The sequence below is a fragment of the Littorina saxatilis genome, unplaced genomic scaffold (assembly GCF_037325665.1).
Source record: "Littorina saxatilis isolate snail1 unplaced genomic scaffold, US_GU_Lsax_2.0 scaffold_2672, whole genome shotgun sequence".
In the NCBI taxonomy this organism is placed as follows: domain Eukaryota; kingdom Metazoa; phylum Mollusca; class Gastropoda; order Littorinimorpha; family Littorinidae; genus Littorina; species Littorina saxatilis.
Window position 1 is genome coordinate 1 of NW_027128138.1, and position 14,117 is coordinate 14,117.

The 14,117-nt window shown below is 40.7% G+C and overlaps 1 protein-coding gene and 1 long non-coding RNA gene across 3 annotated transcripts; one reads left to right on the forward strand and one right to left on the reverse strand.

Moving 5' to 3' along the window:
• Window positions 1-18: 18 nt before the first annotated feature.
• On the forward strand, window positions 19-2,319 carry LOC138956510 (uncharacterized). Its single transcript, XR_011452683.1, has 2 exons — window positions 19-180; window positions 1,179-2,319. It is a non-coding gene; the product is annotated as an uncharacterized lncRNA (long non-coding RNA).
• A 413-nt stretch (window positions 2,320-2,732) lies between these two features.
• Window positions 2,733-14,117, reverse strand: LOC138956509 (uncharacterized; the record flags this gene model as incomplete). 2 transcript variants are annotated; one of them, XM_070327849.1, is given in 10 exon segments in its annotated part: window positions 2,733-3,575; window positions 3,863-3,966; window positions 4,318-4,737; window positions 4,949-4,984; window positions 6,473-6,586; window positions 7,342-7,611; window positions 7,903-8,169; window positions 8,919-9,096; window positions 10,090-10,220; window positions 13,889-14,117. In XM_070327849.1, coding segments are annotated over 10 exon segments (1,857 nt in total), but the record flags the coding sequence as incomplete, so codon positions are not given.

Below are 14,117 nucleotides of genomic sequence, written 5' to 3' on the forward strand. Positions count from 1 at the left end.
TTTATCAGCTGACAATATGCTTTTATTTCAGTTGGACCTGACTTGAGCATGATTCCGTTGTCTCCGCAACAACAGCTTGATTGAGATACAGGCATGTCCAGTTTTCAGCAAGTGCAGGCTGAGTGTGAAGATCTGATTGCTGATCTAGACACAACATAAGCTGCTTGACACTATTCCAAGGTAAGCGAGAAGCTTTGAAAATAGTTACTTTAATTCAGTAATGCGTAATTATGTATGCAATACTCCTGCTGGTGAGTTCACTACAAACAGGTACTACATTAGAACTAGAAGAATAGGTTCCACAAGAACATTTCTGACTGTTGATGCCACTAAAACTCTCGTTACATCCTGCATTCTGTGTAGATTAGATTACAGCAAATCCCTTCTCATAGGCTGCCCTGACTCCACTCTCCAACCCTTGCAAAAAGTACAACACTCTAGGCCAAACAAAAAAATAGTCTGTTTACGGTAACATCGGCCCAAAAAATAGGGTCGGTAGGTCGGGATTTTTTTTTTCTCCAAAAAACATCAAATTATTTTGCCCAAAAACAAACTTTGTTTTAAAATTTTGATTTTTTTTTTCTTTCCCCAAATGCCAAAAAAAAGTCTAGGGTCGCGCAAAAAAATAGGGTCGGTCGGGATACCGTAAACAGACTTCTTTTTTTTGGCCTTAGCATAGAGTCTGGGGATGTGAGATGTGCATGATGTGTTGTTTGAATCTGACAGTGATTGTATGAATTTTTTATACACGTATTGTTGTCACGCGCTTTGAACTTCTGATAAGGCGCTTTATAAATGCCCGTTATTATTATTATTATTATAAGTAGATACACACTTGTAAACTTATGTTAGTTTTCACACGTGAGCATGAAGTGCCTTTACGAGGAATGTATAGTGGCTTGCAATATTGAATTTGAGGGATGTTTGCAGTTATGTAATATATTAGCACAGCTCAGTTTTCTTCAGGGTTCCGTGAGAACAGTGAAATTCTCCTTTGAGGACTGAAAAATATCTTGGATAATTGGTCTTAATTGGGGTGGGGGGGGAGATTTAAAACATAAGTACATTCACATGTGTTTTTCATTTTCACTGTGTAAAGGTGGGGAGGTCCTTCTCTACTTGTTTCTTTGTTTTCCCATTGACATATATTTTTGTTCTTGTCTATATTTTTTACATAGGTGCTGTCCTCATCCCCAGCCGACTGTTTCCGCTGAAGCCGTGAAGGATGCTTCTTCATGTAGGCGTGGACATCTTTTTCGTCGCCGTGCAAGGCTTCCAGTTCCAGTACCATATAATTTTGTGAATACTCTGGGGACCTGTCATCAACTTTGGAAGGACGCTTTATTTTAACACTTTGTACCCCATCTATGTTGACCAAGATTTTTTAAGCCGAGACCAGCTGTGCTGCAGCAGGTCACTCAGAATTGTAGAAACTGTATCAACAGGCTAGAATCCTGGCGTTAGATCAACGTTACAGGAAGCGACTGAAGCTAACAGTCTAAGCAGGATGCGGATATGTGCCGAATGATAACAGATGCAATGTACATAGTGACTGTGTGTACCTGGGAGACAAGGAGTTAAGACCACATCTGAACTGAGGATTTAGTCTCTCCATAATCAAACGCTGAAGAAGATTTCAGAATGAACTTTGTTAGATAAATTATGGTTGTTATGATCGTCACATTTTAGGTCCCCCCCTTCCCCCCTTTTCAAACTTCCCCGCTTTTCAGACCTTACATTTTTGGATTTTCTGTTCACAACCTGTTGTACATTTACCTAGATATTAAGCAGATTTCCTCCTTTTTAAGACCAGCTTATTTTTTTTATTCTTGGAGGCCTGAAAAGGGTGTTTGGAAGGACACTGTATTTGTTTGTTCGAAATTCAGAATTCAAATAATTCTTCATCAACGAGTTATTACTGCCTCACCATAGCAGTTAGGCCAGTCTTACTAACTCTTACTTTTATTAATTAATGTGCCGTGATGCAAAGACGTTGAGCAGTTTTCAGATGTTTATGAATCTAGGGCTTTCAAAATTTACTGACATACAATACAATACAATACAATAAAATAACTTTATTAATCTCTAAAAGAGAAATTGCATTGCTGAGCTTTTGTGTCCGTAATAATAACATACATAAAACATTCAAAAATAAACATTTGTTCTTTGTCATGCATACATTCTTGTGTTCTTATACATTTCTTCATGTTGGACTCCATGACTCCATGACATCCAAACATGAAGTTCAGTTACCCCTTTTTAACTTTGAAGGTCACATTGTGGGCGAATTTTTAGCAAAAAGTTGGAACATGGTATGACTGTTCTTACTCACAAGGGAAGTGATTTTGTTATTTACTGATTTTCATTCTGTGTGGCCTTCTTTCACCCATTTAATCATTCATAAATGTTCATACCCAAGGGAAGTAATTCACATATATCTATGGCCAATGTTTTCACAGGGCATCATATATAGTGTGGATGAACACTGTCTCCACTCAAAATAGTCCTTTGCTATTGTACATTGTGAATCAGCATTTTTGTTTTTGTCCTGTTTGAATAAAGTGCAATCATTTTACAACCAAAGTGTTAATGTTAAAGATGTTTACATAATGTGTGAAGGATGATGCATTTGAAAACTAATATTGTTAAATGTAAATTGACCTGTGACAAGTCAGCATAGTGCAATATCCAAGCATGAAACCCGCACACAATTCCCAAACAACATGCTTTCTTTTCCACAAAATTCCATCCAGTGGAAAACAATTATGTGAACGTCATAACATGGTGTTTTTTTACATTAATAATCAAGCCTTACACCAACTAAAATGGTGTTAATAGGCATTTGAGCAAGCTTTAACACCAACATAACATGGAGTTAATAGGCATTTGAGCAAGCTTTAACACCAACATAACATGGGGTTTTGCATGTTATACCAGCAATAACATGATGTTAATCACATTACAAGCAAGCTGTAACACCACCAAAACAAGCAGTTTTGCAAGTTAAGTCTACGATAACATGATGTTAATCACATTACAAGCAAGCTGTAACACCACCAAAACAAGCAGTTTTGCAAGTTAAGTCTACGATAACATCATGTTATCACATTACAAGCAAGCTGTAACACCACCAAAACAAGCAGTTTTGCAAGTTAAGTCTACGATAACATGATGTTACTTGGCGTTAAACCAAAGCTTTAATGCCATCAAAACTTGGAATTTTTGCATGTTACAGACATGCTGTAACATGGTTTAACATGATGTTTTGACCGTCGCAAAACGCGCTGAAATTCCAGGCAATTTCGCTGCGATAACTTCAACAAAATCCAATCAAAATCTGGCGTTGTCGTGAACACCAAAATGTGATAAACCCATTGAAACTTGAAGTTTTGTTGGGATTTTGAGTAGTTTTGTAAGATACAAAACGCCACTTTTCGCCCAGTGCACATACAGTTATTGTCAGCAAATCACTCGTCTCCGAGATGGTTGTAGGGAGATGTTGCACCCTGCGCCTCTGTCTTCCTCAAGCGAAGTTTGTTGTACTCGTCATCAGTTTCTGAGCTCCTTTTCACTTCCTGTTACACAACAAAATACAGAGACAATCATTAACTCTTTCATACGCAGATTTTGTCAGTGCTTTCTACACTGAACAAACACACACACACACACACACACACACACACACACACACACACACACACACACACACACACACACACACACACACACACACACACACACAGCTTGAAACCTACTCTAGATGTGATAAATACTAACCCTAGCTTCATTGTTTCTGGGGCAGGAACTCGAGATAACAAAAAAACAACCAATTAACAAACACAAATGTAACACATTGGATTACCTCTTTCGCTTCAGGAGAAGACGCCTGCGCCATGTTCATGTAAACAGCTTCACAGTTGTCTACCGTTGACTCCCTCGGGCAGTTGGCATACTCTGTGACTTCAGCTGCGGATAGGAACAGAGGATCGAAGAATACATTGACACACACTCACACACGCACACCCACCCACACATACACGCACACACCCACACGCGCACACACACACACACACACACACACACACACACACACACACACACACACACACGCGCGCGCACACACACACACACACACACCCACTGGACACACACACACACACGCACGCACGCACACACACACGTACACACACACACACACATACACACAGACACACACACACACACACACACACACACACACACACACACACGCGCACTCAATCACACTCACACAGAAACACGCGCGAAATAAGCAACGCAAAAACCGCTTAATCTTACCAAACTTGGAGAGTCCAGTAGTTTGTTCACCCGCTTCGTTTCCCGTCCCGTGTTTTCCGTTGTTATTCAACTTTTGAGCAGGAGATTTAACTTGGCCAGACGAATCATCTCCCTGTGGTTTCTTCTTCTGTACTTGAGCATACGTTTCGTTGGGATTGTTATACTGCAAATCGGAAGCTTCGTTTTTCGTTTTCTTTGCTACTGTAGCATACACGTCGCCGCTATGGTTCATTGCTGCTGATGCCGCTGCGCCCGCGTTGACGTACGTTCCTTCAGGGTTTGCGGATTGGTCAGTGTTCTGCGGACTGTTGGCATTCTCCAGTGATGATGGGTGTGGGTGTGTTGAATTGATCACATCGCTGCTTGATGACTCTACTTCTCCTGTACTGGCGTACAAGTCGTTGGTGTATTGTACGAATTCTGTAATGAAAATGTAATTACTACCTTGAAGCACAGAGCTCACTGACAATGTTTTCATGGACATTGAGAAATAAAAGAGACGGTAAACCAACAAGTGGCCTAGCACAAAAACAAAATAGCCTTATCTTATAACAGCATACCGTTCTGCCGCACTTTCACAAACAGATTAGCTCTTTTGTATTTCATCATAAGAATTTATTGCTGAACTCACCTTCGTTTTGTTCTGCTCTTGGTGATTTTGACGATCCTTCAAAATACAAAATACGAAAGCGTGTTTAGGTCAATTACGAGAGAGGAAGAAAGAGAGAGAGTGAGAGCGAGTGAGAGAAAGATAGAACGATAGATAGATAGATATATATATATATAGAGAGAGAGAGAGAGAGAGAGAGAGAGAGAGAGAGAGAGAGAGAGAGAGAGAGAGAAAGAAAGAAAGATACAGAGAGACAGAGAGACAGAGGCACATAGATAGAGACATAGCGAACGAGATAGAGAGAGTTGGAGAGGCAGAGAACGGCAGACAAACAGAGACAGAGAGAGAAAGCTAGAGAGAGAGAGAGACAGACAGAGACAAAGAGATAGAACAAGAACAAGAACAAGATTTTATTCCTTTAAGGCCTTAGCCCCTTTCGGAAGGGGGCTGGTTACACAAAAGTAAAGCGTGTGTGCAGCAGCAATCCACACACGCGTCGTTTCAAGTGAACAGAAGAAAAGACAATGTATAATCACAAAATACTAATGCTTAAACAGCATTTTCTAAACATTTAAATGAAAAATACAAGAACTTAGCTACATTGCAAAGTATAGTTTCATTTTTCACAGACAACAACAGTGCAAGTTTGAAATTCGAAGGACATCTACAAAATTTTGCTGGAATAAATTGACGTCTTAGATTTGCCAGTGCAGGGCAGCATAAAACAAAATGCAATTCATCTTCAGTACTAGATTGACACAAACGACAGACCAAATTATTTTCACTTACAGCTTTATACCTTTCTGTATGTAAAGCAAGTCTGGAAATACCCAATCTAAAGAGATAGAAGGACAGAGAGACAGACAGGCAGACAGACAGACAGATAAACGGGCAGGCAGAGAGACCGACAGACAGGCATACGCTAGGTGGGAAACAACACAACTACAGTGTAAACATGAACATCTACACACATGGTCATCATTTGTGTTACAAAACAGGCTGGCAGAGGACTATATTAAGATTTACTTTTCAAACACACCGCGGAAACATGCCAGCTACATGAAATAATCACAGCACACATGGGACTGCAGATATAGCCATAGTCCTTGCAATACCACCCTCGAACTGCGGTTTTTATATGTGGGTATTTAACGAAATGCATAATCACATAACGCATAAATTATCAACAAATACCAAGCTGTCCGTTCGACCAACAGCCAATAAAGTAACCATTTCAGCACTGACCCAGGACGACCCAACCCGGTCCCTAGCCCATTTCAGGTCTCCTCTAGCATCCGGCAGCCAGCTTTCTACCTCCCCCCCCCCCCCCCCCCTGCATTTGTATTTGTTATTTTCATACAAAGCCGGGTTTTCCCGTGTAACATGCCCCTAATGGCTTTGCCGTGAGGGCGTAAAACTTACATTTTCTCAAGCAAACACATTTTACTCTACCAAACAAGCATATGGGTGTCATAGTGTTGACTACACTATTTCATATCCATTCACTGGTGTTCGACATTTTCTCAAGATAGAAAATTTGCTCACGTTTTCGTTTGACGATAATGATGACGACGACGATGATGGTGCCGATAACAACAACTGCAGCCACTACTCCACCAGCTACGGATGCCGGAGGCAAAGCTTGATTTTGATCCTGATCTGCAACACAGTTAGTATTACGTCGCATACAGAGTTGTATCACAAAACAAAAGCAAACAAAAAATAAAAATACAAACGAACACACCGAAGGCCAAATAAAAGTACATGTTGGTTCAGGGTAACGTGACCAAAACAAATAGGATCGGTAGCTCGGCTTTTTTTATATGTTATATTCTTAAATGTAGTCGATTTTAAAGGAGGTTACTTCCCTTAGTCCCGGTATGGTTCGCAAAATGTGCCAACATTTGGGATTTTGTTTTAGAAATGAACAAAACAAGTGTTAAGGTCGGTGGGGAAAAAAAGGGTCGGTCGGGTTACCCTAAACCAACATGTATTTGTATTTGGCCTAAACAATCCTCCACCGCATTAACAATATCCAGTGCAGCCACCACCAACAATTAACGGTAGCAGCCAGACAACTGTTGTTTTTGCAACTGTATGTGGATTTTCTCAGTGTCACATATAGAGCGACGTTAAAATGATTCCCCACCCGTATCCCTCTTTAACCAATCTGACATATCAATGTCCATTAAATGTTTTATATAATTGTAATGTGTGTGTCTAGTGATAACAAATCTCACTCTTTTGTTTCGTTGCCGCTCGTCTTCTCTTAAAATATTGAAGTAACTAACAAACAAAGGAATCCAAAGAAGGAATGAGCGATCTGCAAAGCACATGAATAAACTTACGACACAATTACATATTTCTTTTTTCAATCCATCTAATTTATTCAACTTTACATTATAAATACTTACTTTGAACAGGTTGCCTATATGCATACGTAGTGTTGACACCTTTTAATTTGGAATTGTACGCAAAGCACGTGACTTCTGTTATGCTGTCCAACGTTGCTTTGGCAACGCTGCATGTGCTCATCCGAGAGATCAAGGTGAAAGTCATACAGGGAACACTCCAGCTGATGTTCACTGAAGGGTAAACGTCATCGCATGTGCAATTTAATGTCACGATTTCTGTGCCATTGATGATGTAAGTTTGTGAATAGACTACTGCATCAGTGGGTCCATCTGAAAATTCATGTACTCACATAATCATGTAAGATATATGATACGCTCATATAATGTAACAAAAATAACGACACAGACGGAAATACAGACTCTCTCCTTCTTCGTCCCTCCCTACATCTCTCTCTCTCTCACTATTTCTTTCTCGCGCTCTCTCTCTCTCTCTCTCTCTCTCTCTCTCTCTCTCTCTCTCTCTCTCTCTCTCTTCATTTGTATGAAATCATACCGGCAGACAGACAAAAAAAAAACACAGGCAGATATGCATCGCTACTCCCATCCCACTAATACACTTACAGGCCACAAGAAGAGTATAATTCTTAAGACGAATGAAATCTTTCTTCGGACCCCACACAGAGCGGCAAGTGTATTCATTTCCATTCTGCTTCCTGTGGACTTTGTTGACACTCAGCACTGATCCATTGTCAGCAATGACCCAGGTGACAAAGGCCGTTGGTGACCCCTTCTGTGTTAATGTGTGATGACATGTACATTCCAGGTTTGTTCCTTCTGCTACGAAGACAGGACATGTCTGCGGCTCTAGAAGTAGAGCTCCAGGTTTCTCTTTGAATTCAAGACAAGAAAGAAAACATTCAAGTAACAAACTCATCCATTTCCCAATTCAAACTGTCTTTTCACTGAAATTAATGTCCACGCACATAACCTTGTGATTGATTACAGAACAAAATAGAGAGAGAGAGAGAGAGAGAGAGAGAGAGAACTCAGAACTCAGAACTCAGAACTTTATTACATAATGATAAAAGAGAGAGAGAGAGAGAGAGAGAGGGAGAGAGAGAAAGAGAGAGAGAGAGAGAGAGAGAGAGAGATAGAGAGAGAGGGAGAGATATGGGTGGGAGAGAGAGGGGGAGAGAGAGAGAGAGGGAGAGAGAGCGAGAGAGATAGAGAGGGAGAGAGAGAGAGAGATAATAGGGGGGGGGGGGAGAGAGAGGGAGAAAGAGAGGGATAGAGAGAGAGAGGGAGAGAGAGAGAGACAGAGAGAGCGAGAGAGATAGAGAGGGAGAGAGATGGGGGTAGAGAGAGAGAATAGGAGGGGAGAGAGAGAGGGATAGAGAGAGATATATGGGGGAGAGAGAGAGGGGAGAGAAAGAGAGAGAGGGAGAGAGAGAGACAGAGAGAGCGAGAGAGATAGAGAGGGAGAGGAGAAGAGAGAAAGAGAGAGAGAGAGAGAGAGAGAGAGAGAGAGAGAGAGAGAGAGAGAGAGAGAGAGAGAGAGAGAGAGAGAGAGAGAGAGAGAGAGAGAGAGAGAGAGAGAGAGAGAGAGAGAGAGAGAGAGAGAGAGACTCAAAACTTACCCACGGAGACATTTCCAACAATTAACTGTGTACCGCCAGGCCTGACTGTCAAGACAAGGTAATACACGCCATCAGATGCATTCAACGGCAAGGATAACATGCATGTCCCATTCATGTATTCTCCCCCGTTGCTATCCACAAATGATGATACACTGGGCGTTGTTTGCAAGCCATTAATCTGAAAGGCATGACATAAATAAGTTCCTGTGTATTCAGCAGAAGAAGAAGTTGTGAAGCTGCACACGTGACATTCAGGTATTACAGCCAATCACAGTCTTGAGAACAATCAACATGAAATCACCATTAACACGTTTTGAGACAATGTCAATATGCATTCCTCCTCGGTGAAAACGAGCTGATTATAAATAACTGATAATTATAATGCTGTTGACTCTGCATATAAACATTGCACGTTTTGCTCAGACACCCTCGCAGACCATACAACCACAAGCATGCCCGCTCACTTTAGACCTCCATTGAAAGTATAGTTCACAGTGTCGAGCAGATCGAGGAAAACTGTTCTTATTACTTGTGTAGGACTCCTGAACCGAAACAAATTGATTGAGATAGTCAAACCTGTCATCTAGAAAATGCATCCACATGCCATACGGGGAGTCGCATAACGTTACTAACCACATTGTCAATTGGATAATATGACGGTATGGGAAGACTACCGCAGAATTTACATTTGGAACAAACTAAAAAACTAAAAAACGGAACGCTGAAACACTAATTCGAAGACATTCCTCGTGTATTCAACTCACAAACCGCACTCTATATCTCTTTTCGCTTGCGAATGAGATACAACTTCCGCTCAGGGACGAAAATCAAGAGCGGAAGAAGAATACTACGCAACCAGAAATACCGTCACGAATCATCACTCAAACACAATCGTTTCCAATTTCAGTAAATGAGCGCTGCTACGCTTAGTTTAGGGTATTCCTGCTATGTAGTGGCATACATACAACCCCCAACCTGAACTGAATAGTGTTATATGTTGCTCCATTGTCTCCCTTTGATAAACTTGACAATGAGGGGTGTCGATCGCGTGTGATATGATATACATTTGAACACGTGTATTATATCCACAAAGTCTAGTGTACACATTCATATGTTTTTGTGTTATGGTTCAAATGTATGTACACGCAAGACATCCACTCGTCATACTCACAGAAGTCGAGCCATTTACGCGCCACAAGCAGTCTATGTTGTTGTCCGAATCGTAGACCTTGTTGATCACAACAGTTCCAGTGAGATTCCAGCCGTCCAGAGAGATACTTGGGTGGCCAAGCTCGGCGGGGTCTGAACACACATTCAATAATTATGTAATCTCGTCAAACGTTGACCATCAAGCATCTTTAGAACTATACTTGCCATCAACAGACGTGTTTTCATTTGTTCAACATATATTGGTCAGCATAATTTTTATTTAATTTTTTTTTTTTTTTTTTTTTTTTATGGCGTAGCATGAAAAAATGACAAAAAACGCTTTTTGGTGTGATTTGAGTTTTCATGTGATTTTGTTTCCATAAACCCTTTCCAACCCCCCTATCAACCGTATTAGTTATTTCTGCAACCCTAAATATTTTATTTTATTTTATTTCTGAGGTAAATGTTTTAAAAACAACACCAGTCTACCCCTCATTAACTATGCAAAAAATTTGAAAGGCCATATCTTCTCTTCTACCTAACATAGAAACAAAATTTAAACTGGGATATGAACAGCAAAATCCCTTCTAGCCCCGTTTAGAAACGCCAAACAAACTCCATTACAACGATTTTCATTGGTTGTTTGGCAAATGGCCCAAAGAAGGCCAACCTGAAAACAAACCAATCACAAGCCTTCTTCTAAAAGGGCTTCGGCTGCGGCTCACCCAGTTGAGAAGTGGGTCAAATCAGCCTCTGTCTGTGTCTTCCACGCTACTTTCGATTGGGTCAGTGTGTTTGCCATCAAAACTTGTTTATAGCTTACAATGGGTAAAAGAAAGGATTGCTACAAGAAAAAGACAAAGACACCTCCAAGGAATCGACATGTTTTGGCTAGGCTTCCCTTGGATGCAAGCAATTCAACTGTGGAAAATGTGCCTGATCAGTGTCGGCGGCCTGCAAAGAGAAAACGTGGAGAGGAAGAAGCGTCGTCTGCACCTCTGCATTTGTGTGCATCGAGTGCCAAACTGCGAAAATTGGACACAAATAAAGAAGAATCTGTGCCTTTTGACAGCCAAGATGAACTTACTGGGTTTAGATTCGTTGACTGTGAACTTTTAGTCACATTCATCAACGGATTATTGTGTCCTGAGTGCAAACGACCGATCGGTGCTGCGCGGCTTTCTTCTGTGACTGAGGTGAGGACAGATCTTGCATCTGAACTGAAATTCGAGTGTGGTTGTCAACACAACATGACTTTGTTTACATCTAAAAAATGTAACAAAGTTTTTGAGGTAAATAGAAGGTTCCCCTTTTCTATGTTTGTTATCGGTCGGGACCAAGCACCTGCTAAGAGATTCCTTGGCAACATGAACATACCATGCTCACTAAACAATAGCACGTGGGCCAATCACAAGAATCAGATCAGGAAGGCCACAGAAAAAGTAGCCGATATCAGCAAATCTGTTGCTGCACATGAGGTTTCTGAGGCCTGTGAGGGGAATGATGTGACTGTATCTGGGGATGGCACCTATCATAGACGGGGATTTCAGAGCAAAAATGGAGTGGTAACTGTGCTCAGTGTAAATGGTAAAAAGTCAAAAGTTGTAGACACCGAGGTGCTGTCTAATCACTGTGACAGCTGTAAAAAACAAGAGAAAAAGAAACAAGGACAAGAACTTTTGGATTGGAAAGATGAACACAGACAGAGAAATGTATGTGACAAAAACCACGAGGGGAGTGCTGCAGCTATGGAACCTGCTGGGGCATTGAAGATCTTTAGAAGGTCACAGGAGCTACATGGTCTTAGATATGTCAACTTTCTTGGGGACGGGGACAGCAAGACATATAGTTGTCTAAAAAATTCTGAGCCACCTGTGTATGAGGGAGTTAGAATAGAAAAGTTAGAATGCTGTGGGCATGTTCAAAAAAGAATGGGTCGCCAACTTTTGAATAAAGTGAATGAACTAAAAAACAAAACTTTCAATAAGAACGGCAAATCTGTCAAAGGCATAGGCGGAAAGGGGGGTGGGTTGACAAAAAAAGCAATACTCAAAATTCAAGCTCATTTTGGTGCAGCTATAAGGAAGAATTCTGGCAATTTAGGACAGATGAAAAAGGACATTTGGGCCATCTGGCAACACCGTAATAAAAAACATGACAACTGTGGGACCTGGTGTCCATCCAAAACTGGCAGAGGAGATCCAGACAAAAATGCCTTTCCAGATTTTGTGTGCGAAGCCATCCGTCCAATTTTTGTGACCCTGACCCAAGATAGCCTGCTGGAAAGATGTCTTCATGGGGGCTCTCAGAATACCAATGAGAGCTTCCACAATCTCATCTGGCAAAGATGTCCGAAGACTGTTTTTGTCGGCCGAAAGCGACTTTGCTTAGCTGTAGCGGACGCAACTATTGTATATAATGATGGAGAGTGTGGAAGGCTGGATATTTTCCCTCTTCTTGGGATGGAAGCTGGCACATGGACAAGACAATTTCTCAAAAAAGTGGATGCAAGCAGAGTGTCAGCTGGACAAATCCAAGCAAGTGAGGCTGTGCAGTTTGCACGTCGACTTCGGTCCCTTCATGCCGCTGAACAGAATGTAGATGGGGAGGAATATTACTTATCTGGGGCTCATGAATAGACTAGGTAAGTCACAGATTGTTGTACACATGCACATGTGATGTCCTGTAAAAACTTTTGTCCATGACAGATATATATATGCATGCATCTCCTCTTCTGAAGTAAAGAGCTTACATTTTGACCGTTTTCTCAAAACGCGTTTCAGTTTATTTTGACCGACCGTTTCTTGAATATCTCATGAACCTTTGCAGATATGCTTATAAAATTTTGTACAGTGTTTCAGGACACATAAAGCTATAATCCCACATAGGATTTAGTTGATGCAATCATTTTAAACCAATTTTCATTTTTTAGATTTTTTGGCGTTAAACCGTTACTAAAAATTGCGACTAAATTTCAAGTTATACATTTTATCCTATGTGATAATGTAGTTCATGTATTTAGAATTGTATATGCAAAATTTTAAGTTTGTATTACCTTTCATGACCAAATTATGTGGGAAATGCCAAACATCAATTTTTGCGAATCCGTATTTATACCCTATTTTAAAATATTTATATAAATTAAATAAAATACCTGGGGCCAATTTCCCTTTTATGTTTGTAATCTTCAATAGTTGGACTACACACACACATAAATTCAAGTTATTTGGGCATCATACTGAAGAGCAATTTGAAGTGATTTTTGGTCGATTTTCATGCTAGAAGCTTCCGCGGTCCATCATTGAGTAAGAAGTCAGATTCTCGAAGTATTTGTATACGATGTTGTTGCTTCGGGAATAACTTCGGCAAGCAGTGTTGCTTCCCGGATTGTGCCCAGCAAAGATGTGACTTCCTCTCCCCATGTCTCCCCGACGTGTTAAAAGATTGTTGTTTGATTCAAGGTGGATATTTTTTTTTTATAAATCTTTGGTTGACCCACAAAACAAGAACAAACTACAAACTGATAGTATTTTATACTACTACCCTTTGAGATTTGCCCATTGCGATATTTGGTCGATTTTTGAAACTGATGCTGAGGTTTATAATGGGTCGATTTGTGCACTATATTGAGTAGGTGCCATGTGATAGACAGTTTGAATCCAAGTTGTTAAATAACACAACAGTTTGTTTCAGAACTCAGAAAGCTGCAATGTATTATTCGGGTCTAAATATTTTATTTGAGATGCCAATTTGATATTGATCAATTCCCTATCAAGCAAAATAATGCATATTACAGTAAATGTGGAAAGTGAAATACTCACACTGAACCCGTACATTGCACTCAGCAGATGTCGTGTTGTTCCATTCTGAACATCGTAGCGTCCACCCGTTCTTCTGGCGTGCGTTGTTCGCGATCCTCAGGACACTGAGCACGCGTGTCCTTGCGGCCAAATAGTCAGTGTGTAGGACTGAACATGGTGCACACGGTCGAACGTTTAAACATGGCCCACATTCTGCAATCCTGCTTGACTTACCGAATGAGTCCGTTAT